This window comes from Panulirus ornatus, chromosome 10 (assembly GCF_036320965.1).
Source record: "Panulirus ornatus isolate Po-2019 chromosome 10, ASM3632096v1, whole genome shotgun sequence".
Lineage (NCBI taxonomy): Eukaryota > Metazoa > Arthropoda > Malacostraca > Decapoda > Palinuridae > Panulirus > Panulirus ornatus.
The window spans coordinates 32011477-32035675 of NC_092233.1; the positions used below are offsets into that span (position 1 = coordinate 32011477).

At 39.7% G+C, this 24199-nt stretch overlaps 1 protein-coding gene across 1 annotated transcript in view; it reads right to left on the reverse strand.

Moving 5' to 3' along the window:
- LOC139750880 (minichromosome maintenance domain-containing protein 2-like) overlaps positions 1-24199 on the reverse strand; it is a 140015-nt gene that overhangs the window by 57055 nt on the left and 58761 nt on the right. Inside the window, exons 6-9 of the mRNA XM_071665745.1 lie at positions 19372-19525; positions 9063-9210; positions 8564-8813; positions 7500-7692 (exon numbers count right to left, since the gene is read on the reverse strand). Of these exons, the coding sequence (XP_071521846.1) occupies positions 7500-7692; positions 8564-8813; positions 9063-9210; positions 19372-19525 (745 nt within the window). The remainder of the gene's footprint in view (positions 1-7499; positions 7693-8563; positions 8814-9062; positions 9211-19371; positions 19526-24199) is intronic.

A 24199-nucleotide genomic window follows, 5' to 3' on the forward strand; every position in this document is an offset into this window, starting at 1 on the left:
TACAATGGCACTATGCACGCATTCCGCCAATCCTCAGGCACCTCACCATGAGTCATACATACATTAAAAAACCTTGCCAACCAGTCAATAATACAGTCAAACCCCTTTTTTAATAGATTCCACTGCAATACCATCCAAACCTGCTGCCTTGCCAGCTTTCATCTTCCGCAAAGCTTTTACTACCTCTTCTCTGTTTACCAAATCATTTTCCCTAACCCTCTCACTTTGCACACCACCTCGACCAAAACACCCTATATCTGCCACTCTATCATCAAACACATTCAACAAACCTTCAAAATACTCACTCCATCTCCTTCTCACATCACCACTACTTGTTATCACCTCCCCATAAGCGCCCTTCACTGAGGTTCCCATTTGCTCCCTTGTCTTACTCACTTTATTTACCTCATTCCAAAACATCTTTTTATCCCTCCCTAAAATTTAATAATACTCTCTCACCCCAACTCTCATTTGCCCTCTTTTTCACCTCTTGCACCTTTCTCTCGACTTCCTGTCTCTTTCTTTTATACATCTCCCACTCAATTGCATTTTTTCCCTGCAAAAATCTGTCCAAATGCCTCTCTCTTTTTCACTAATAATCTTACTTCTTCATCCCACCACTCACTACCCTTTCTAATCAACCCACCTCCCACGCTTCTCATGCCACAAGCATCTTTTGCGCAATCCATCACTGATTCCCTAAATACATCCCATTCCTCCCCCATTCCCCTTACTCCATTGTTCTCACCTTTTTCCATTCTGTACTCAGTCTCTCCTGGTACTTCCTCACACAAGTCTCCTTCCCAAGCTCACTTACTCTCACCACCCTCTTCACCCCAACATTCACTCTTCTTTTCTGAAAACCCATACAAATCTTCACCGTAGCCTCCACAAGATAATGATCAGACATCCCTCCAGTTGCACCTCTCAGCACATTAACATCCAAAAGTCTCTCTTTCGCGCGCCTGTCAATTAACACGTAATCCAATAACGCTCTCTGGCCATCTCTCCTACTTACATACGTATACTTATGTATATCTCGCTTTTTAAACCAGGTATTCCCAATCACCAGTCCTGTTTCAGCACATAAATCTACAAGCTCTTCACCACTTCCATTTACAACACTGAACACACCATGTATACCAATTATTCCCTCAACTGCCACATTACTCACCTTTGCATTCAAATCACTCATCACTATAACCCGGTCTTGTGCATCAAAACCACTAACACACTCATTCAGCTGCTCCCAAAACACTTGCCTCTCATGATCTTTCTTCTCATGCCCAGGTGCATATGCACCAATAATCACCCATCTCTCTCCATCAACTTTCAGTTTTACCCATATTAATCGAGAATTTACTTTCTTACATTCTATCACATACTCCCACAACTCCTGTTTCAGGAGTACTGCTACTCCTTCCTTTGCTCTTGTCCTCTCACTAACCCCTGACTTTACTCCCAAGACATTCCCAATATATAAATACATATATGTATACGTTGAAATGTATAGGTATGTATATGTGTGTGTGTGGACATGTATGTACATACATGTGCATGTGGGTGGGTTGGGGCTACCTCACTGATGTGGGAGACAGCAACAAAGTATAATAAATAAATAAGCATAAAGGAAACATAGTGAAAATATAGATTCTGCAAAGCCCTATACAGTGAAAGAAATTGTACTAAACCATGTTATATATATGGGGGAGAAAGGCTGGAAGAGGTGACAGAATATAAGTAAACAGAAGAATGAAAGGCAGAGGTGTAAGCATGGAAGTGAAGAGAGGGTTAAGGGACAGCTTAATCCTCTCCACCCTGACTTATGCAGCCAAAACATGGACATGGGATGAGTCACAGAGGTAAAAAATCCAGGCTGTGGAAATGAATCATTTGAGAGGAGCATCTGGTATGACTAAATGGAACAAAGAAAGTAGTGAAGGGGTGTAAGAGAGATTTGATATGGCATGGAATACAAAGAGAATGCATGGTAAAGTGGTTTGGGCATGTGTAAAGAATGCATGATGGGGAATTTTGAAAGAGAGAGTGTAATAGTATGATTAAAGGGGTTAAAGTGAGAGGATGACCACCTATGTCATTTGAGACATACAGTGGAAGAGTGCTGGAAGGAGAGAAATGAGGGAAGAATGTGTGGAATGGTGTATGCGAGGGAGGCATGTAAGGACAGGGATAAGTGGAGACTTTTTCTCTATGACCATCCCTTTGATGGGAATTCCTGGAGTAAAGGGGTGTCACAGATAAAGATAGACCACATGGAAGGATGGTGCCAATATCAGGAATGCATTCAAAATTATGACATAATTTCAAAGAGTATTTACTGTAAGTTATGTCTCGGGTTAAATTTTGTTTTCTTGTAATGCTTAATGTGTTATAAATCTTTTTTAGTAAGTTTATGAATTATTCATGTGAGAAACTGCAGAAGCTGGTGACTGAGTTTGGTAAAGCGTGTGAAAGAAGAAAGTTAAGAGTAAATGTGAATAAGAGCAAGGTTATTAGGTACAGTAGGGTTGAGGGTCAAGTCAATTGGGAGGTGAGTTTGAATGGAGAAAAACTGGAGGAAGTGAAGTGTTTTAGATATCTGGGAGTGGATCTGGCAGCGGATGGAACCATGGAAACGGAAGTGGATCACAGGGTGGGGGAGGGGGCGAAAATTCTGGGAGCCTTGAAGAATGTGTGGAAGTCAAGAACATTATCTCGGAAAGCAAAAATGGGTATGTTTGAAGGAATAGTGGTTCCAACAATGTTGTATGGTTGCGAGGCGTGGGCTATGGATAGAGTTGTGCGCAGGAGGATGGATGTGCTGGAAATGAGATGTTTGAGGACAATGTGTGGTGTGAGGTGGTTTGATCGAGTAAGTAACGTAAGGGTAAGAGAGATGTGTGGAAATAAAAAGAGCGTGGTTGAGAGAGCAGAAGAGGGTGTTTTGAAATGGTTTGGGCACATGGAGAGAATGAGTGAGGAAAGATTGACCAAGAGGATATATGTGTCGGAGGTGGAGGGAACGAGGAGAAGAGGGAGACCAAATTGGAGGTGGAAAGATGGAGTGAAAAAGATTTTGTGTGATCGGGGCCTGAACATGCAGGAGGGTGAAAGGAGGGCAAGGAATAGAGTGAATTGGAGCGATGTGGTATACCGGGGTTGACGTGCTGTCAGTGGATTGAATCGGGGCATGTGAAGCATCTGGGGTAAACCATGGAAAGCTGTGTAGGTATGTATATTTGCGTGTGTGGACGTATGTATATACATGTGTATGGGGGTGGGTTGGGCCATTTCTTTCGTCTGTTTCCTTGCGCTACCTCGCAAACGCGGGAGACAGCGACAAAAAGAAAAAAAAAGAAAAAAAAGAATTATTGATATCCTTACAACAATCTTTTACAAATGCTTTCTACCATTTTTAAAGGGGTCTGGCCAGATCATTCCTTCAGACAAGCTGAAATAACTCTTGTTTAGGTGAGGATTAACTAAGTATGCCCTACTCATCGGACTTTCCGCCCTTATTTTTCCTACATATCTGTACCTTAGTATTCATCTATTTATGCTTCTACTCATTTTGAGGGGTTGCAGGATGTACATTATCCTTTCATGAAGGAGTACTTGTGAAGTCTTGAATGATATTGTCATACAATGAAAGCTTCAAACTATATCAAATTCAAGTGAATAGCAGGGTATTTCATGCTCAGGTTTGATGCAAATTTAAGAAAATAGAACTTGCTCAAGGTAGATATCAGCACCTCTGAGGAAGCTGTAAGTTTAAGAAATTATAACTTGCTCAAGGTATTTATCAGCACCTCTGAGGAAGCCACTACACAGTGATATCATACCTTATGATTAGGCATCTACTGTCAGTTATTACTACTGAGGCAGTACTTGGTCCTACATCCACAAACTGAGGCACACCAAGGATTACCACATGAAAATCCCAGATCCAGTACATACTTGAAAAAAGCATGTTTGTCCACATTCCATCAATGATCAAGTATCAATAAGGAGCAACCTGCAATCTAAATGATACTGTTAGTGAAAATTTTTGTCTTTGAATCTGTGGAAAAGCTACAGTGCCTGAAGCTGGACCATAGGTGGGGTTGTTGGGTAAAGGCAACCAGTTCCATGCTCAGCACAGCTGGTTTTGTACTTTGAACAGCTACATCATTACTTAGAACAGCCTCTTATGTGCCTAGAACAGCTGGCACAGTGCCTAGAACCAGCACCATACTTACAGCAATTGGTACCATTTTTAGGGCAACTAACACCATACCTAGAACAACCAGCACCATATCTAATACAACTGACACTGTACCTAAGACAACCAGCATCTTATCTTAAATCAATCAGCACCATTCCTAGGACAATTGTCACTGTAACTGGAACAATGTCACCATGCCTTGAACAACTTGCACCATGTCTCATACAACTGGCAATGTTTGTTCCCAAGAGTAGTGAGCACTCTTTCATCTATTCCTCAACACACCCAGGACCTTAGGCCCCTCACTTACCCTGTGGCTCACTTCAGCTCCCATGGTTCCATCCACTTCCATATCCACTCCCAGATATCCAAAACACTACTTTTTCCTGGTTCTCTACATTCAAACTCACACTCCAATTGGCCTGTCTCTCTCCCTTGCAAAACTTTGCTTTTACTGACATTAACTTTCATCTGTCTCCTTTCACACTCCCCAAACCCAAAAATCAGTTTCTGTAGCTTCTCACACAAAGCTGCCACCAGACTCATCATCAGCAAATGGTAACTGACTTACCTCCTTGACCCCTTCACCCTAACAGACTGCAGGCCTACCCCTCTCTCTATGACTCTAGCATTCAACTTCCTAACTATCCCATCCATATACAGATTAAACAGCCGTGTTAATATCACACACCCCTGCCACAGACCCACTTTCACGTAAAACCACTCACCCTCCTTCCAACTCACACACATACCTTTTTCTCTTAATGCTGCTTGTAACATTCCTCCAGCACCATATTATTTGTAATGCCTTCCATAAAAACATCCCTGTCAGTCCTATCATATGTTTTCTCCAGTTCCATAAATGCCAAGTAGAAATCTTTCTTCCTTTAAACATTTCTCACACATTCTCCAAAGCAAACACTAAACTTACACATTCTCTACCACTCTGAATTTACACTGTTCCTCCCCATTCTGACACTCTCTCAGTCATCACTCTCCTATACACTTTTCCAGGAACATTCAACAAACTTGTACATATGTAATTTGAACAGTCATTTTTATCTCCCTTGTCTTTATACAGTGGAACTATACAGGCATTCTGCCAATCCTCAGGCACTTCAACTTCAGCCGTACATTCATTCAAAATGAAAACTAAACAATCAACAAAATTGTCACATCCTTACTTAAGACATTCAATTGCAATTCCATCCATCCCAACCACACTATCTTATGCAAGGCTTTAACCACCTCTTCTTTTTCCACTAAACCACTTGCAATGAATCTCTCTTTTCACAGGTATCCATGACCCAAACATCTTATTATCTAACACATTCATAAGTTCAAAATACTCATTCCATCTCCTCTTCCCTTCTTCCTTGCCTGTTACTATTTCTACCTCTGCTTCCTTCAATGATGGTCTCATTTGTTCTCTTGTTCTCCTTACAAATTCATCTGATGCACCGTCTTATCCTCCCTTAAGTTTGCCAATACTCTCATCTCAATCCTCACTTGCCCTCTTATTCAGCCGCTGCACATTACTCTTGACCTCCTACCACTTCCTCTTATGCATCTCCCACTCATTCTTACTTGCAAAGTAAAGACCATACAATGCTGTTTTCTCGTTTTCTCTTTCATTAACAGTTTCACTTCATCCAACCATTCACTAACTTTTCTCATGTGCCACCATCCCATCTTCCACTTGCCACTTAATTCTCTTGAACAGTTAACAACTGCTTCCATAAATACATCCCATTCCTCAACCACTCCTCAAGTTTTCTTTACTTCTATCTTTTGCCATTCTTCACCCAGTCTTTCCTGATATCTGCTCACACAAGCTTCTTTTCCAGACTCATTCACCTTCCTAACTGTCTTCCCAACCACATAATTTCCTCTTTTCCTAGAGCCTCCGTAAACTTTCACCCTCGCCTCTACCAAGAATGATCACATTCCACCAGCTGCCCGTCTCAAACATTTATATGCAAAAGCCTCTGCCAGTTAATAAATACATAATCTGATAAAGCTTACCCATCATCAACCCCTAAAACCCAAATCTACTTATTTATATCCCTTTTCTTCAAACCATGTATTCTCAACCACCAGTCCTTTTTCAGGACAAAACTCCTCAAGCTACACACAATTTACACTCACAGCACTAAGTGCCCCATGCCTCCCAGTTATGGCCTCAATTGCCAAGGTGTAATCCAAGTTCAGGGATAATGACCACAATTATAGAAAGGAAAAATGCTTAACTCTGTTCTTGGTTTATAACTAAAGGGCTCAAAAAAATCCAGTGCATCTGAATTCAGAATCCATTTTTCATAAGTATAGTAAGCCTTTGCCAATAAAGAAAATATAAAGAAGAGACCAACTGAATTATAAAACTGATGAACAGAATGAATTTCATGTTTGCTTGCTGCTAACACCACGTCAGTAGTGGTCAAGCTGCACTCCTCTTATCCAAGTTACTGACTTTCTACCTCAACCACATGTGGACTGCTGGCATTCTCTCCAAAAACATGCAGTCTCTCTTTGTCACATAACATATGACAACACTTAACTCACACAACTTATTCTTCCTATCTCTAGATTTTCCTGTTGTGAGGGCTTTGTGCTAGCCCTGCCTCTTGGTAGAATGGTAAGAGCAATATATAGGAGTAATAGGTAGGAAAGTTAGACAGGAGCAGTACATAGAAGTAAAAAAAAAGATAGGAGCATCAGCTGGGAACATTATGTAATAGTAGATTGGAACATCAGGCAGAAACATAAGGTAGAGGTAGGTGGTGGATCATTAGGTATGATCCTCTAAAAACACTATGCCAGAGTTGCCCTTTCCCATGAGCCTGTTAAGGGTGAGATACTTAAGGCAAAGAAGTAACACGAGTTCAACAGTTATGGCAATTCTTTTGTCATGTCCTTCCCCTTAAGGAAGTTCCAGAGGGAATGGGCATCAGAGATACAGATAGGTATATAGCTTACTGCTTCCATATTGAAGTAGGTGGCAAACATATATTAACCCATCTGAGCAACTTGTTGCAAAGAACCATCTCTTGCTGTTTACTAATACCTGGACAGCATAGGGAGCACAAGGTACACTGGTGCCATTTGCAAGGGACCAGAGTGAACATATCATTGTTTTGATGTTTTGAATAAATTTGTATGTTATTTTCTATAGACAAATATTACTGTTTGTGGGAGTGCGGCAGTCATTATGTTATCTTAAAAAAAAAGTATTAAAAACAAAAGCTCTTGACAAAGTACTTCCTATTAATGTACATACTTTCTTCGTAACACTCACTCAGTAACAGACTTTTTAAGGTCCCCTAGTGGCACATGTAAGAAGCTGTCAATAGACTCTCTGGATGCATGATTACAGGCACGAACTGGGTCATAGCATGCCCATGCAGCAGCACGTAGTGGGTATGTTAGTGCAGGCATATGTTGGCGGACAAATGTGGCACGCTCAACTTGGACTGTTCCACTCTCCAGAGCTGTCACAAAAGGAAAAAAATAAACAAAGGCATTTTTATTTTATCATGTAATAGACCAACAGGTCTTGATCAGTAAAGGAAGTGTTCACTTGGAAAAGTATAGGAATTGTCCTATCTTTCACTATTATTTCCTAGAGTCATACTCACAGAGCATTGTTACTTAATGGACACTCACACATTTTCCAACACAGCAATATACACCAAATCTAGTTATTTTGCTATTTCTTTTTTCTATTTTTCCAACAATTTTACCTTTGACTCATGTTTCCAAGTACTACTTTTCCTATCAGTTAAACCTCTTGAAGCATCTCATTCTTTTTTTTACCTTTTTCTTAACCTAATTCAAGACAATTAGTCTTTAATATTCATATGGAAAATCAAGATACACTATTCTTTTAAACCTTTTTTATGTTGTTGTTGACATGAGGCAATAGTGATTATTGATACCCAAAGTACTGATTTTGCATATTATTTTACATTGGAAAACCAACTTAGAATAAAGGGAACAATCTATATCATATGGAAATGAAAATATTTTCTTGCAAATACATTTTTTTCCTCTAAGGCTCAGTCCTCTGCTCTCGACACTACCTCCCCTACATGATAAATGGTGAATATGTATACAAAAAAAATTATTGTGCCAATACCTCAGTGGTTCAGAAGAGAGTAAGACTAAGCATCACATATTCACAATATTAAGTGAACTATATGGTTTTAATGAAAAAGAAACTTCTTTTGAAGTAGAAGAAAGTCCCTAAATATGATCCAGAAATGTGTTAGATTTATCAAACCTCACAAAACTTTTTATCATAGAAGTCCCCATGCTTCCATTTGAAAATCCCCCTTTTATGATAAACATCTAAGAGCTTACCTCGGCATACTGCTTCTTGAGATTCCTTCTTGAACTTAGAGAAGTCTCCCAGAACACATACTCCACCATGAGCCATGAGAAGTGACCCTCCATGTACCCATATATTACCCTCACTGTCTTTAGTGCAGTTAGCAGTAACAGAATCCAAGGAGGAATGGATTACACCACGAGGGGCAAAACGAGCACTGTACCATAAAAGGCGTAGCAGTAGGGTGGTGTTGCTGCCAACACCTAGAACTGCTAACCCAGCCTGAGAATAAACTCAACATTCATGAAAGTTTTCTTTTCTCATATGTATAGTCTACTATTACTGATTCAGTAAGTTCTGTTATATTACCAGGAATGGACACATCTTTTCAGTTGTACATATGCTGATATATGAAAAACAAGTATATAATGTGAGTGATAATGTTCAGAATACCAACTGATCCATAATCATAAATACAGTAACACAGAATGCTACACAAAGAAGTTACATGAAAGCTATTCACAGCTTGACCTTTTTTGATGAACATGAAGTAAGTGAGAGCAGGAGTGCCAATTTCAATGTATGGAAGGTGCCAGCTGGAGTAACAGAAGCAGCAAACATGTACGCCAATGTCATCACCAGCGACCAAGGGGAAGAGTGTCGGTCCTCCACCAGTCGTCTATAGATTGAAGGGAATGTAGTTATTTGATCTTCCTAGAAAATCTAGAACTCATTTGATGTGATAAACAGGTGACTACAGTAGATTGGCGTACAAAAGTAAACCCCTGAGATCTGCATTCATACTACTAAAATTTGGTTTTACAGTGCGGGGAGTGTTGTTGCGTGTGTTGCCTTTCTCCTACTGAATTCAAACTGGAAGATGCACCTTATCAATAAGCAAAGGAAGTTTATGTCACAAGGATCTGTAATCAGCATAGGGAAAAATTCCAAAAGTATCAGTTACCCACATAATATGATGGGGTATTATGTCTCTGAGTATGGATTGCCTTTTCCCACTGTCCCATAAATTGGAAGATGCAATTTATCAGTATTAGGAGATACCTAGCGTAAAAGGAACAATAGTTAGCCTCGGAAAAAATCCTAGTGTCTCATTACCCATATAATTCGATGAGGGAAGGTACAGCCCAGGTGTGCATGCTTGGTATGCCCCACACCAATTAATGGCTGATTAGTGAGAGTGTTTGAGGCTCTAATTATGATATTACTGATTTGGTGAATGTTGAACTGTTTACACTGGGAAAAGTCCTTTGCATATCAGAAATCCATTGCTGGTAGCAGAGAGGAGACAAAGATGTACAAGTCAGCAAAAGCCAACAAACATAAACTTAGCAAATATGGTGCAACCAAGTTTAAATGTCTGTACAGCAACAAATTAATAAAACTTATTAGAAATTTGTTGAGCTTTTCTTGATATTTCCCATTAACTGATAACAGAATATTTTTTTGAATTTTTTTAATGTTCCCTCATCCTGGGAATGCTTCCATACTATTTGGATTCCATCCTTTATGGGTTCATAAAATATATGAAAAGGAAAACCTTTGCTTTGATGTAAGGAGAGTATTATATAAAAAAGATGAAGACAAAGTAATTATTGTAACAATCAGAACAATACTTTATGGACACACTGACTCTTTTCATTAACTAAAGATTTTCATGGTAGTCATTATGTCATGGGTGATTATATGCCCTAATCATGGCCATCTCTCAATTTCAGACCCATAGATATATAGCCTGTGTAGCAAAATATTGTAAACATTTATATTCAATTCAGTAAGTATATATCTGAAAAAGTGGTATTCAAAGTTCTCCAGAAACATTTCTACTGCATCACGAATAAAGTATAATCTCACGTAGTACAGTAAATGTAAATGATGAATTACTGCACAAGAAATAACTGCTAATTCCATGAGTAAGGGTAAGAAGTTGAAAGATGGGGATAGTGGGACAAGGTAGGCATCACTCACCCACTCCACCAATCCTCCCATACAGTCTGGTTTTGTGGTTGGTTATTATTGTGTATTTCTCTTCCCTTCTTTAACGTTATTTTCTGTGTTTGTATATTCCATCCTATATCCTACTGTATACCATAAACATGATAGAACTGATTTTAGTGAATGATTTACCAAATCTAGCAAATATAATGGTTCTTTTCTGCGATATTTTGGTTGATCTCAAAGAATTGAAATGATCATTACTGTACCACATCCACACACCAACAAAACTCCACAATCACCCTTCCCCACCACTGTCAACTGTGCCTACATTTCTGCATATAACAGTAAATGCTCTTGTAAGCTTTTGTACTGATTTCTTACAGTGCTATTGTATCTACATTTAACTCTGGATAATTAGGTGCACTGAGAGCAATGTTATATTAGGTCATATTCTAAGTTTATGACATTACTTTATTACATTAACTATTTATCTTTATTTATCATACTTTGTCGCTGTGGAAACAAAGTAGTGATTGAGATGGTGATGGCATGCACAGAGCATCAGACTAGGGGAGAACAATGTGATTTTAGGAGTGTTAGAGGATGTGTGGATCAAGTTTTTGCTTGATGTAGAAGCTCTGTGGAAGGTACCACAAATATATGGTGTGGCAGGTAAGCTATTAGAAGCAGTGAAGAGTTTTTATCAAGAGAGTAAGGTATTTGTTCAAGTAGACAGAGAGGAGGGTGAGTGCCTCAGGGCAAAGGTGGATCTGCAGAGGGATAGTGTGATGTCACCATAGCAAATTAATCTGTTATTGGATGGGGTGGTGAGGGAGGTGAATGCAAGGATCTTTGAGAGAGGAGCAAGTGTGCAGTATGCTGGAGGCAGGGGGACCTGGAAGATGAGTCAGTTGTTCTTTGCTGATGATACGGCACTTATATGGCTGTTAACAGCAGCCACCTGGGGTAGTTCTACAATCCTCACTCAAGAGTGTTGAGGCAGTTCCCAGAACCATCTTATACCCTCCATGTTAAGACTGCCGTTCTTACTTTCTGTTTCGTCAAAATGGGACTGCCAGGCTAGTCCTACCATCTTCCCCTTACAAGTACAATACATCTACTTAAACCTCACTTATTTTCTTCACATAATTTCTCTTGCCATACCCTGACTGTTCAGTCATTTTTCATTTTTAAGGTCCAACAAACCTATGGCCTCTAGTCCCTAGCATCATGGGATGCTAAGAATCTCTGGGTTTCCATACAACTCTACTATCCATATGAGGAAGTGCTTAGACAGTAGTAGTACCAACCCCTCCCACGACATTTCCCACTCTGATAGACCTGCCTATTTTTCTGTTCAGCTTACCATCATTCATGGTCTCTCAAGTAACATCTCTTCAGTTGAATACCATCTAATATCTTTCTTCTATCTAATACCCAACTGTATAATGATGCTCTCACAAGCCCCTTTCTCATATCCAACTATAATATCCACTAAGGTGGTGTCTGTGCTATTTCAACATAAATACACCTGTTGCATGCCTCAAGGACTTAGCACCCAGACTTCAATTTTATATGGCTCAAGGTCTGTCTCCCAACTACCACACTGTTCCATCGTTTAGCTATCTGCTCTCCTAGCTCTACAAATTTTACAACTTCTAAGCCTGTGCCATGAGGTCATAACATATCACCTGCAATCCAAGATCCTCTACCTAAGAAATTTCAACATTCACTACAGGAAATGGTTGAATTCCTCCCACACAGATGGTGGAGTGATTGACCCCTCACATTTTCCATTCTCAATGATTTAGAGCAAATTATCTACCCCCTCCCCAATATTCCCTACTGCTGTGACCACTCTCCTAATATTCTGGATCTGTTTTTCATCTCTAATCCTTCAAACTGTAGCTACACAATCTCACTCCCAATTGGTTCATCTGACCATGCTCATAAATGTACCTTTTCAACAGGACCTCCCCCTCCAGTGGCTCCTTCTAAATGTAAATATTGGCATCTCAACAAAGCTGACTGAGATAACTTGATAATTCTCTCAAGATAATTCTCTTGAGGGATGATGCTTCTGTATCCATCAAATGCATAGCAAAGGTTACTTTTGCAGGATTGGGAGCATATATTCCCTCTTCCTCCACGATGACTTCTTCCAATCCTTTGGTCAACCGTTCCTGTTCTGAGGCCATTCAGATAAGGGACCAGGCATATCAGGCTTGGAAAAACTTTCCTTCCTCTGACTCCCATTTAGCATTTATCAATGCCTGTGATATCATTACATCAACCATGAGGGAAAGCATTCCTTTATTCAAAGGAAGATTGATAACCTCTCCTCTTCAACTGATAGGTCTTTTTGGTCTTTAGCTAAGGGCATTACTTACAACTTCCTTTACGTTTCTGCTCTGATGGTACTATAACTGTCTCACCTGTAAACAAATCAACTCTGGTTCTCAATTCATCTCTAACTCTACCTTGGATGACTCTTACATTCCTTCAGCCCCTGATGCTCCTTTTATCAATCCTGAGCCCTTCTCCATAATATCCTTTTTAAACTGTTTGAAAAGCACTTCTCTCTCTGGACACAAGCAAAGCTTACAGTCCTGCTGGTACCTATCCCCAAGTACTCAAAGAGTGTTTTGAACTTGCATCAGTACTTGTTTGTCTGTTCCACATCTGTTTAAAAGCCAAAATTTTCCCTTCTTAAAAGCATGCATTGGTGAGTCCCATTCATAAGAACAGTAACAATTCAAACCCCTCTAACTATCGTCCTTTTGCTTTGACATCTATCATTTCCAAAGTCTGTTAATCCCTCCTTAGTTCCCAGGTTTTCAAACATTTTGAATCTCACAGCCTTCTCTTCACCACACCACCAGTATGGTTTCCAAAAGGTTAGATTCACTGGTCATGCTTTCTCCTATCTTACTAATGTCTGGTCATCATCCCTAAAAGATTTTGAGGAATCCTCTTTAGTTGCCTTTAAGATATCCAAAGATTTTGACTGGGATGTTGCACTGGGGTCTCATCTCTAAACCTTCCTCTTTTATCTTTCCTTCCTCACTTTGCTCCCTCTCTGGCTGAAATATCTCCTTGGCAGTTGATGGATCAGCCTCTTACCCTTTCTCCATCAACTGTGGTGTCATTCAAGGTTCTGTCCTTTCTCCTACACATTTTTCTCCCTTCTCTCTTTTCTTGAAAAAATAACCAAATGCACTCATGTGCTGATTACTCAACACTGCATTCCTCCATATTCTTCAATTCTGCTCCTTCTCTCACGCTATCTGTATCCTGTCTTGACACAACTTCCTCAATAAACTCAGCCTTGGACAAGATGTCTCAACAGGGTAGACAAAATCTGGTTAAGTTTAATGCCTCCTAGACCTAGTTTCTACCCATCTCTCAATCAAAAATTCATCACAACTTTCCTTTCATCTTTGACAGATCTGTAATTCCACATCTTGACTCAATGAACATACTTGGTATTACTGTAACATCCACTCTATCCTGGTAACCCCATATTATGGGAATAGCAGTCTAACTCTAAGAAACTGGGAGTCCTGTTTAGATGTCAAAATCTCTTCTCTTTTGAACAGTTGCTCTATTTATACAAAGGATTAAGTCATCCTTATATGGAGTACTGCTTTCACATCTGGGGTGGCTCTAACCCTGCATCTTGACAGAGTTAAGTTGAAAGCAGTCCCACCTATATACTGTCCCAGGCTTACTGCATATCTTGACATACTTGTCCTAAACTGCAGTGTTGGCTTACTTTCCCTCTTCTATGGGTATTACTTTTTCTTTTGCCTCTTTGTTTTTGTTTCTTTTGCTTTTCTTTTGTTTTTGTCTGTCTGTGTTCCCCTACCACTAGCTAGACCACACAATAGTCAACAAGCTGATGCATCACATGTTTACTTGTGACTGTTGGCAACTCAAGGATGGGCTTTTTTGATAACTGTTTCTTTCTCTACACCTCAAAGCTTTGAAACTCTTTAAACTCTTGTGTTTTTTTCTAACATAAATATGACCGGGCACTTTCCAAAAAGGGCTTTTTACTTCCTCAAAAATTCACAAAATACTTTTCTTGTCTTTTCAGTTTCCCAATCATTAACTTCTCTCTTATTCGATTCAGGCCTGGCCTTAATGTGGACTTTTCTCCATGATTGGATCCTCCAATACTCAAAAAACTTAAAGAGTGCAAAGCATTGCTGATCTATGCATGTATAAAGTGCTGTCACAAGATACATCCATCTCAGTAGTGGGTTAGGAGAGATTGGATGATAGGAAGGATGCAATGAGAAAGAGAGACATGGAGTGTAAGATGAAAAACATTGCTATTTTCATTTCATAATAACTGCATCAGAATTCTGTTCATTATTTACCATGGACTATAGCTCTACTAATAATAACATTCAAGAATTTTTTTTCATTTTTCTTCTCTCAAAATGAAATGTGTGCATGAAACAGAAACGGAATATGTGGGGCTAAACAAACAGGGAAGACTGATAAGGAATTGCTTGCCCAGCCAGCTAGTAGGCTTACACATATGGCCCACCTCAGATGATACCATCCACACATCACATTTCTCAAAAGTATTCCATTCAGTTCTATGAACAAGGTAGTTTTGTATGAATTGTAATACAAAAAAAAAAGAAGCTATGTACAATATGTAGGTGAAAATGACAATAAACTTCATGTAAAGTCCTACATAAAGCTAAAAGTAATGTTCCATTTACAGCAAGAATATATCTAGCGGCACCAAACAAGGTTCTGTAGCAGAATGTGCTGGGTGATGATGTAATACGTATTCTTTTATCTATGCAACTGGACATGAGCTAAACTTACCCCTATGTTTGTTTTCAGCATTCCATTAACATAATATTTGATATTTTAAGAAGGCTATGACCTCCATTCCTAACCATGACACATTCAAAGGCCACCTAAGATGGAGCACATAGGTTCAAATCCAGGTTACAGCAGTCACTCTACAGTCAACCCAGCTGTTCATCCACCTTTATGGTTTGTCAATAAGATGGGTAACTAGTTTAGGATGTCATGTGTAATGCACTGAAACCACAGCTCCCTATCCACATCTAGGCCCTAAAGATCTTTCCATGGTTTACTCCAGACATTCCACATGCCCTGGTTCAGTTCACTGATAGCACATCGACCCCAGTACACCAATTCACTCTATTCCTTGCATATCTCTCACCCTCCTGCATGCTCAGGCCACGATTGCTGAAAATCCTTTTCACTCCATCCTTCAACCTCCAATTTGGTCTCCCATTTCTCCTTGCTCCCTCCACCTTTGACACATTTATCCTCTTTGTCAACCTTTCCTCACTCATTTTCACCCTATGTCCGAACTATTTCAACACACCCTCTCCTGCTCCCACAACCACACTCTTTATATTACCACATATCTCTCTTACCCTTTCCTTACTTAATCAAACCACCTCATACCACATACTGTCCTTAAACATTTCACTTCCAACACATCCACCCTCCTCCATACAACCCTAACTATAGCTAATCCCTCACAACCACATAATATTGCTGGAACCACTATGCCTTCAAATATACCCATTTTTGCTCTCTGAGATAATGTTCTCTCTTTCCACACATTCTTCATCGCTCCCAGAACCTTCACTCCCAACCCCACCCTTTGACACTTCCACTTCCATGGTTCCATTTGCTGCTAAGTCCACTCAAATATCTAAAACACTTCACTTCCTCCAATTTTTCTCCATTCAAACTTACATCCCAACTAACTTATCCCTCACCCCTGCTGAATTGAATAACCTTGCTCTTATTCACATTTGCTCTCAACTTTCTCCTTTCATACACTTTTCCAAACTCAGTCACCAACTTCTGCAGTTTCTCACTTGAATCAGCCACCAGTGCTGTATCATCCCCAACAGACTGCATACTCACCCCTCTCCCCAAAACTTCCATTTACCTCTCTAACCACCCCATCCATAAACAAATTAAGCACTGCTGCCACACACCAACCTTCACTGGGAACCAATCACTCTCCTCCCTTCCTACTTGTACACATGCCTTACAATCTTGATAAAAACTTCTCACTGCTTCTAGCAGCTTACCTCCCACAAACCATCTCTATCAGCCCTATCATATGCCTTCTCCAGATCCATAAATGCTACATACAAATACATCTGTTTTTCTAAGTATTTCTTACACACATTCTTCCAGGCAAACACCTGATCAACACATCCTCTACCACTTCTGAAACCACACTGCTCTTCCCCAATCTCATGCTTTGTACATGCCTTCACCCTATCAATCAATAACCTCTCATAATATTTTCTAGAAATACTCAACAAACTTACGCCTCTGTAGTCTGAACACTCACCCTTATCCCCTTTGCCTTTGTACATTGGCACTATACAAGCAATCCATCATTCCTCAGGCACTTCATCATGATCCATACATATATTGAATATTCTTACCAACCAATTAACAACATAATCCTCCCCTTTCTTAATGATTTCAACTGTAATATCATACCATCCAAACCCACCACCCTGCCAAATTTCATCTTCCGCAAGGCTTTCACCACCTCTTTTCACCAAGAACTCTCCCTGATACTCTTACTTTGCACACCAACCTAACCAAAACACTTTACATCTGCCAATTTATCATCAAACACATTCAACATACCTTCAAAATACTCATTCCATCTCTTTCTCACTTAATCACTAACTGTTATTACTTTCCCACTTGCCCCCTTCACCGATGTTTCCATTTGTTCTCTTGTATTATACACATTATTCACCTCCTTCCAAAACATCTTTTTATTCTCCCAACTCTCATATGCCCTCTTTTTAAACCCATGCACCCTCCTCTTGACCTCCTGCCACTTTCTTTTATACATCTCCAAATCATTTGCTTCCCTTCCTTGTATCATCCAAATGCCTCTCTTTTCTCTTTCACTAACAACCTTACTTCTTCATCCTCAATTAAGGCTTTTGATGCCAGTGACATCTTAGCTAACTTAAAAAAGTAAACACTTCAATTAATCTTAAGTTTCCTATTTTCAGGAGAGGGAGAATTTTTTTCTTTTGTTTTGTGGATGTTGAGGGTTAATGTACAAGGTCCATGCCATTCTCTTCCTTTATTGTAGATGATGGGATTGTCATTAACCCTTCACCTGTGGCAATCCTTATATCTTGAAATGTGCATGCAGGATATTCTCAAATCTTTTAAAAAATATCTCCAGAAGTTTGTTATTATGATTAACTAAAACATATCTTTTCTTGAATAAAATGATACACATCTCAACTGAGTGAAACACTGTTTACATCTACTACACACCCTTTGACTCTTGATGCTCCCTTGCTAGGCCAAGATGTAGTGAAAGATATTTCTGAAAGTGATTTTGTCTCATACAAATGTTATTCAGTGGTGGCAGCACAGTGGGGCAGGAGGGGGGGCTGAAACCCCCCACTATGAAAAGCAGGGGGTCTCAGCCCCCCATTTTGTTTAGACTTACTTGTATAGAACTGATATATGCAACATCATTGCCTTCAGATCATTGGCTTTTGCTCCAGTGAGCCCCTCCACTTTTTAGAAGCTGCCACCATCTGTTATTTCTAAGGCTTTTCACAAGTAACATGCATTTCCTTGTAAGATTACCACATCTTTACATATTATCACAACATGAGGGCGAAGTTCTCAAACAGCCCTCCTTGATATCTTCACATATACTGACCAAAGTAATGAAAAAAATTGTTGTACTCTTTGATAACAATATGTGGGATGTCATAAGTTTCAGCTCAAGGCAAAGACAGCCAATTCAAATATTATTAATGGATATGCCTAAGCCACAGTGCAAGGGTTAAAGGTAAAATTTTTTTGTTTTTTTGGTTCATCAAGCCATCTTCCTTCACGTGAATATGCTTTCAGACATTTAAGGGGCTCTGTCCATAAGTAAGAAGTGGAGCTTTTGAAGTATGAAGAGCTATTTCTGTACTTTAGGAAGAGTCCTATGAGCAATAATTCAAGTTTCCTTTCCCTTCTCCCTTTTTTCCTTTTTAGGGGAAATAATCTTTATTATGGATAGTAATAGGCCCAAAGCAGGTGTCAGGGATTAGTAAATAAATGAGCTGGGTGGGCTTATTCCACCACATCAGCAATTCCACATCAGCTGTGTTAAAAAGTCATAGGTCCAAGAAGATTACAGTTTGAAGACCCTGTGAGTGAGTATCCACTAACTTCATATGATTTATGATGATCAACAGGGGTAAGATCTCATGGATTCACTCTGTTCTGTAGGATGCAAACTGAGTTTTAACCCACCATGAACAAAAGCTCTCTCAGATGTTCAGAGGGCTTTGCCTTTGGCAAAGAAAATGGTTTTTGGTTTGAAAAGTTACCTCAACAGTAAACAACACGTAACTTTTGTACCTGTGTGAGCTTAAGATAACAAACTGAGATGTGTGCTTTATTATCCACATTTATTGTAAGGTAATTCTACTAACCCAAGTTCACAATGAAGAAACTTGTATACCATCCAAAAGACCAACACCATACAAGTGACAGACATTCTGCAAAATGTATGAACTACTACTTTCATCTGTATATGATTAATTCTAATGAATTAAAAGTCAAATGATTGATCTTACATGTCTATTCATCTTTTAAGGAATTTCCAGTGGTGAGGTAAAAAATTCTCAAAACTTTTTCCAGACAGGGCCTGATTTGGTATTGTCCACTGGGCAAAAGCAAAGATTTCCATTACACTGCTGAGGCTGCAAATGGGACCTGCTAAAGCAAATCCCCCACCACTTTGTACATTAAAAGATGCTCTGTGACAGTTCATGAAACAACCCACTGAAAATCATCGTGTAATGAACATGACCTGAACATGGGTGGCAGGGACGAAGGTGGCCTGAGGGGTGTAGGAGGGTGCACCAGGATGGCTTCCAGTGAGGGGAACTGTGGTAGCTTTTGAGAGGACACCATAACTGTTGCAGCTAACGGCTGACCTGGCTCCAAGCCACGTATCATCTCATCTAATGGAATGCATGGATATACTCAGCCTTTGGATTTAGTGTTCCTTAGGTTAACCAAATTAGTAATACTACCTAACAGTAAAATCTATCCATCTATATCTTTGCCAAAAGATGGGGCTAGCGCATAGTGCTCACCACAGGAAAAATGAGCTGTGTGAGTTAAGTGATGTCAAATGTTACGTATGACAAGGAGAGATTGTGGACAAAATGCCAGTAGTCCATGTGTTAGTGAGGCAGAAAGAAAAGACAGCTACCTGGGTCAGAGGAGTGCAACTTGACATCCACTAAAGTGCTGGCTCATTAAGCAGATATCATTAACCCCCCCAATACCTAGGTGGGTAGTACTGGTAATGTACCTTCCTGGTCATTGGCTGCCTACTAACTTCTACCACCCTAACAGTAATAATACATAAAATAGGAGAATATGAAGAAAATTGCATCCTGTAATGTTTTAAAAAGAACAAATATGAACAATCAAAATATGATGGATTTGTGCCAGAGCAGACATCCATCTGAAGACAGTATATTATATGTTTGTTGATCAAATGTCCACATACACACGTCAATACATAATTAGTTATGAAAACTCTTTATTACAAGTATTAACTATCTACTTGCTTATTACCATGTAAGTGAGAGCCTTTTGTGAAAATGAATTTACAACAATATAGTCCTCAACCCCACTCATGCAAGCTTGGAAAGGGCAGGGACCCCCTACTCCATGGGGAAGGCTTACTATCATTGCTATCCTGCTATTACAATCATTGTAATATCCCTTCTAACTCTTAAAAGCCACATGACTTCCCATGTTCCCTCCTCAATATGGGCAAACACAAAAATCAAGGTCTTCAAATTTTCTGTTTCCCACTATAAAAGAAAGAAATACATATGAAAGTAAAGGATATGTATGAACAAGCAAACATAATTGACATGGCCATGGTTTAGCTCTGAAGTTTATATGTAGATTATTTTGTGGTGGTGGCAGAGGATGGTGTTGTATGGTGAATTGCTAGCAAGGGAGGATGTGATCTGTGAGTGAATTCACTGATGATGCTTAATAAAGAAATTCATGTGAATGTAAAAGATATATACAAAGGAGTGAGATAACATAACTTATATGTTTGGCAAAATGGAGATAAAGGGGGGTGGGGGAAGGTAAAACAATGGGTAAGCTTAGTCATGTCGTCACCATATGACAAAAGACACATCACTTTATGGTTGCTGTTTTCATATCTACATATGTGACACATTTTCATATATTTACAAAGTCACATTTATTGCTTTCAGAAAAGGAAATTCTCTAATGAAAGCATCTACAGTGACTGAGGTGACATTGATTAACCAAACAATGTCAAAATATTTTCAGAATAATTAAGCACACCCAAGAAATGTAGTGCTTCTTATGAAGACTCTTGGTTTTGCATAAAGATTCTATATGTGACTACTCCCATCATTCAAGGGTACTCTAGTTTTACCAACAGCAAAATGTGGTTGAAAGAATTATGATTATCTCAGGGTTCATTGAACTGCATAATGGAATAGATAAGTTCCAGAAAAGTTGAATGTTAAGCACAATTCTGGTAAGTGAAACTCATTCATTTAACCCTTTAACTCTGAAATACCACATCATTTGCTAGTTCATGATTAAGTTCAACATATATTACATACAACAAGGTTTCTGCACCACCCTTTTAAATTGTACACTAAATTCAAAATTCCTAAATCATGTGCATATCCCTTTAGGCCTCCACACACCACAAATGCATCATTCAGGCCCTCAGGTGCATCTCCATCAACATGGAGGCCTCATATGTTGCTATATCTCAGTACCATCTACTTAACACAGTAAAGGTAGTGTATGAGGGAATGTTAGTGCAGCATAAGCTTTAAAATAATTCTTAGGTGGTTTGATTAAGTAATGAAAAGGTAAGAGGGATAAGTGCACACAAAAAGAGCTTGGTTGAGAAAGCAGAAAAGGGTGTGTTTAAATGGTGTGGACATAGGGAGAGAATGAGTAAGGAAAGGTTGACAAAGAGGAAATATGGGTTAGAAGTGGAGGGAACAAGAAGAACTGGGAGTTAGAAGTGGAGGGAACAAGAAGAACTGGGAGATCAAATTGAAGATGGAAGGATGGAGTGAAAAAGATTTTGAGCAATCAGTGCCTGTACATGCAGAGGGGTGAATGGCATACATGAAATAAGAGTGACTTGGAACTATATGGTATACTAGGATCAATATGCTGTAAGTGAAGTGAAGCAGGGCATGCGAAACATCTGGGATAAACCATGGAAAGGTCCGTGGTGCCTGGATGTGGATAAGGAAAAGGAGCTGTGGTTTCAATGCTTTACACATGACAGCTACAGAATGAGTGTAAGTGAATGTGGCCTTTATTCTTCTGTTTCCTGATACTACTTTGCTGATGCAGGGGGTAGTGAAAGGGTTGGGGGAAGAGAAGGGAAAATATGTTATCATTTTTCTTTTCCTTCATGCATTTGTGTTGTTTCCTGTGGGGCTGGGTGGTATCAGGAATGGATGAAGGCCAACAAGTATGAATACAGTACATGTATATATATATGTATCTGTTATTCTATTCATGATATTTTGTCGCTGTCTCCCACGTCAGTGAGGTAGCGCAAGGAAACAGATGAAAGAATGGCCCAACCCACCCGCATACACATGTATACACATACATGGCCACACGCGCACATATAAATACCTATACATTTCAACACATACATATATATATACATACACAGACATATACAAATATACACATGTACATAATTCATTCTTGCTGCCTTCATCCATTCCCGTCGCCACCCCACCACACATGAAATGACAACCCCCTCCCCCCGCATGGGCATGAGGTGGCGCTAGGAAAAGACAACAAAGGCCACATTCATTCACACTCACTCTCTAGCTGTCATGTATAATGCACCGAAACCACAGCTCCCTTTCCACATCCAGGCCCCACAAAACTTTCCATGGTTTACCCCAGACCCTTCACATGCCCTCGTTCAATCCACTGACAGCACGTCCACCCCGATATACCTACATCATTCCAATTCACTCTATTTCTTGCACGCCTTTCACCTTCCTGTATGTTCAGGCCCGGATCGCTCAAAATCTTTTTCACTCCATCTTTCCACCTCCAATTTGGTCTCCCATTTCTCGTTCCCTCCACCTCTCACAAATATATCCTCTTTGTCAATCTTTCCTCACTCATTCTCTCCATGTGACCAAACCATTTCAAAACACCCTCTTCTGCTCTCTCAACCACACACTTTTATTGCCACACATCTCTCTTACCCTTTCATTGCTTACTCGATCAAACCACCAATCACCACATATTGTCCTCAAACATCTCATTTCCAACACATCTACCCTCCTCCGCACAACTCTATCTATAGCCCACACCTCACAACCATATAACATTGTTGGAACCACTATTCCTTCAAACATACCCATTTTTGCTTTCCAAGATAATGTTCTCGCCTTCCACACATTTTTCATCGCTTCCAGAACTTTCGCCCCCTCCCCCACTCTGTGACTCACTTCCACTTCCATGGTTCCATCCGCTGCCAAATCCACTCCCAGATATCTAAAACAACTTAACTTCCTCCAGTTTTTCTCCATTCAAACTTACCTCCCAATTGACTTGTCCCTCAACCCTACTGTACCTAATAACCTTGCTCTTATTCACATTTACTCTTAACTTTCTTCTTTCACAAACTTTACCAAACTCAGTTACCAGCTTCTGCAGTTTCTCACCCGAATCCACCACCAGCACTGTATCATCAGCAAACAATAACTGACTCACTTCCCAAGCTCTCTCATCCACAACAGACTGCATACTTGCCCCTCTCCAATACTCATGCACTCACCTCCCTAACAACCCCATCCATAGACAAATTAAACACCCATGGAGACATCACGCACCCCTGCTGCAAACTGACATTCATTGAGAATCAATTACTTTCCTCTCTTCCTACTCGTATCCATGCCATACATCCTCGACAAAAACTTTTCACTGCTTCTAGCAACTTACCTCCCACACCATATATTCTTAATACCTTCCAAGGAGCATATCTATCAACTCTATCATATGCCTTCTCCAGATCCTTGAATGCTACATACAAAACCATTTGCTTTTCTAATTATTTCTCACATACATTCTTCAAAGCAAACACCTGATCCACACATCCTCTACCACTTCTGAAACAACACTGCTCTTCCCCAATCTGATACTCTGTACATGCTTTCACCCTCTCAATCAATACCTTCCCATATAATTTCCCAGGAATTCTCAACAAACTTATACCTCTGTAATTTGAGCACTCACCTTTATCCCCTTTGGTCTTGTGCAATGGCACTATGCATGCATTCTGCCAATCCTCAGGCACCTCAACATGAGTCATACATACATTAAATATCCTTACCAACCACTCAACAATACAGTCACCCCCTTTTTTAATAAATTCCGCTGCAATACCATCCAAACCCGCTGCCTTGCCGGCTTTCATCTTCTGCAAAACTTTTACTACCTCTTCTCTGTTTACCAAATCATTCTCCCTAACCCTCTCACTTCACACACCACCTCGACCAAAACACCCTATATCTGCCACTCTATCATCTAACACATTCAACAAACCTTCAAAATACTTACTCCATCTC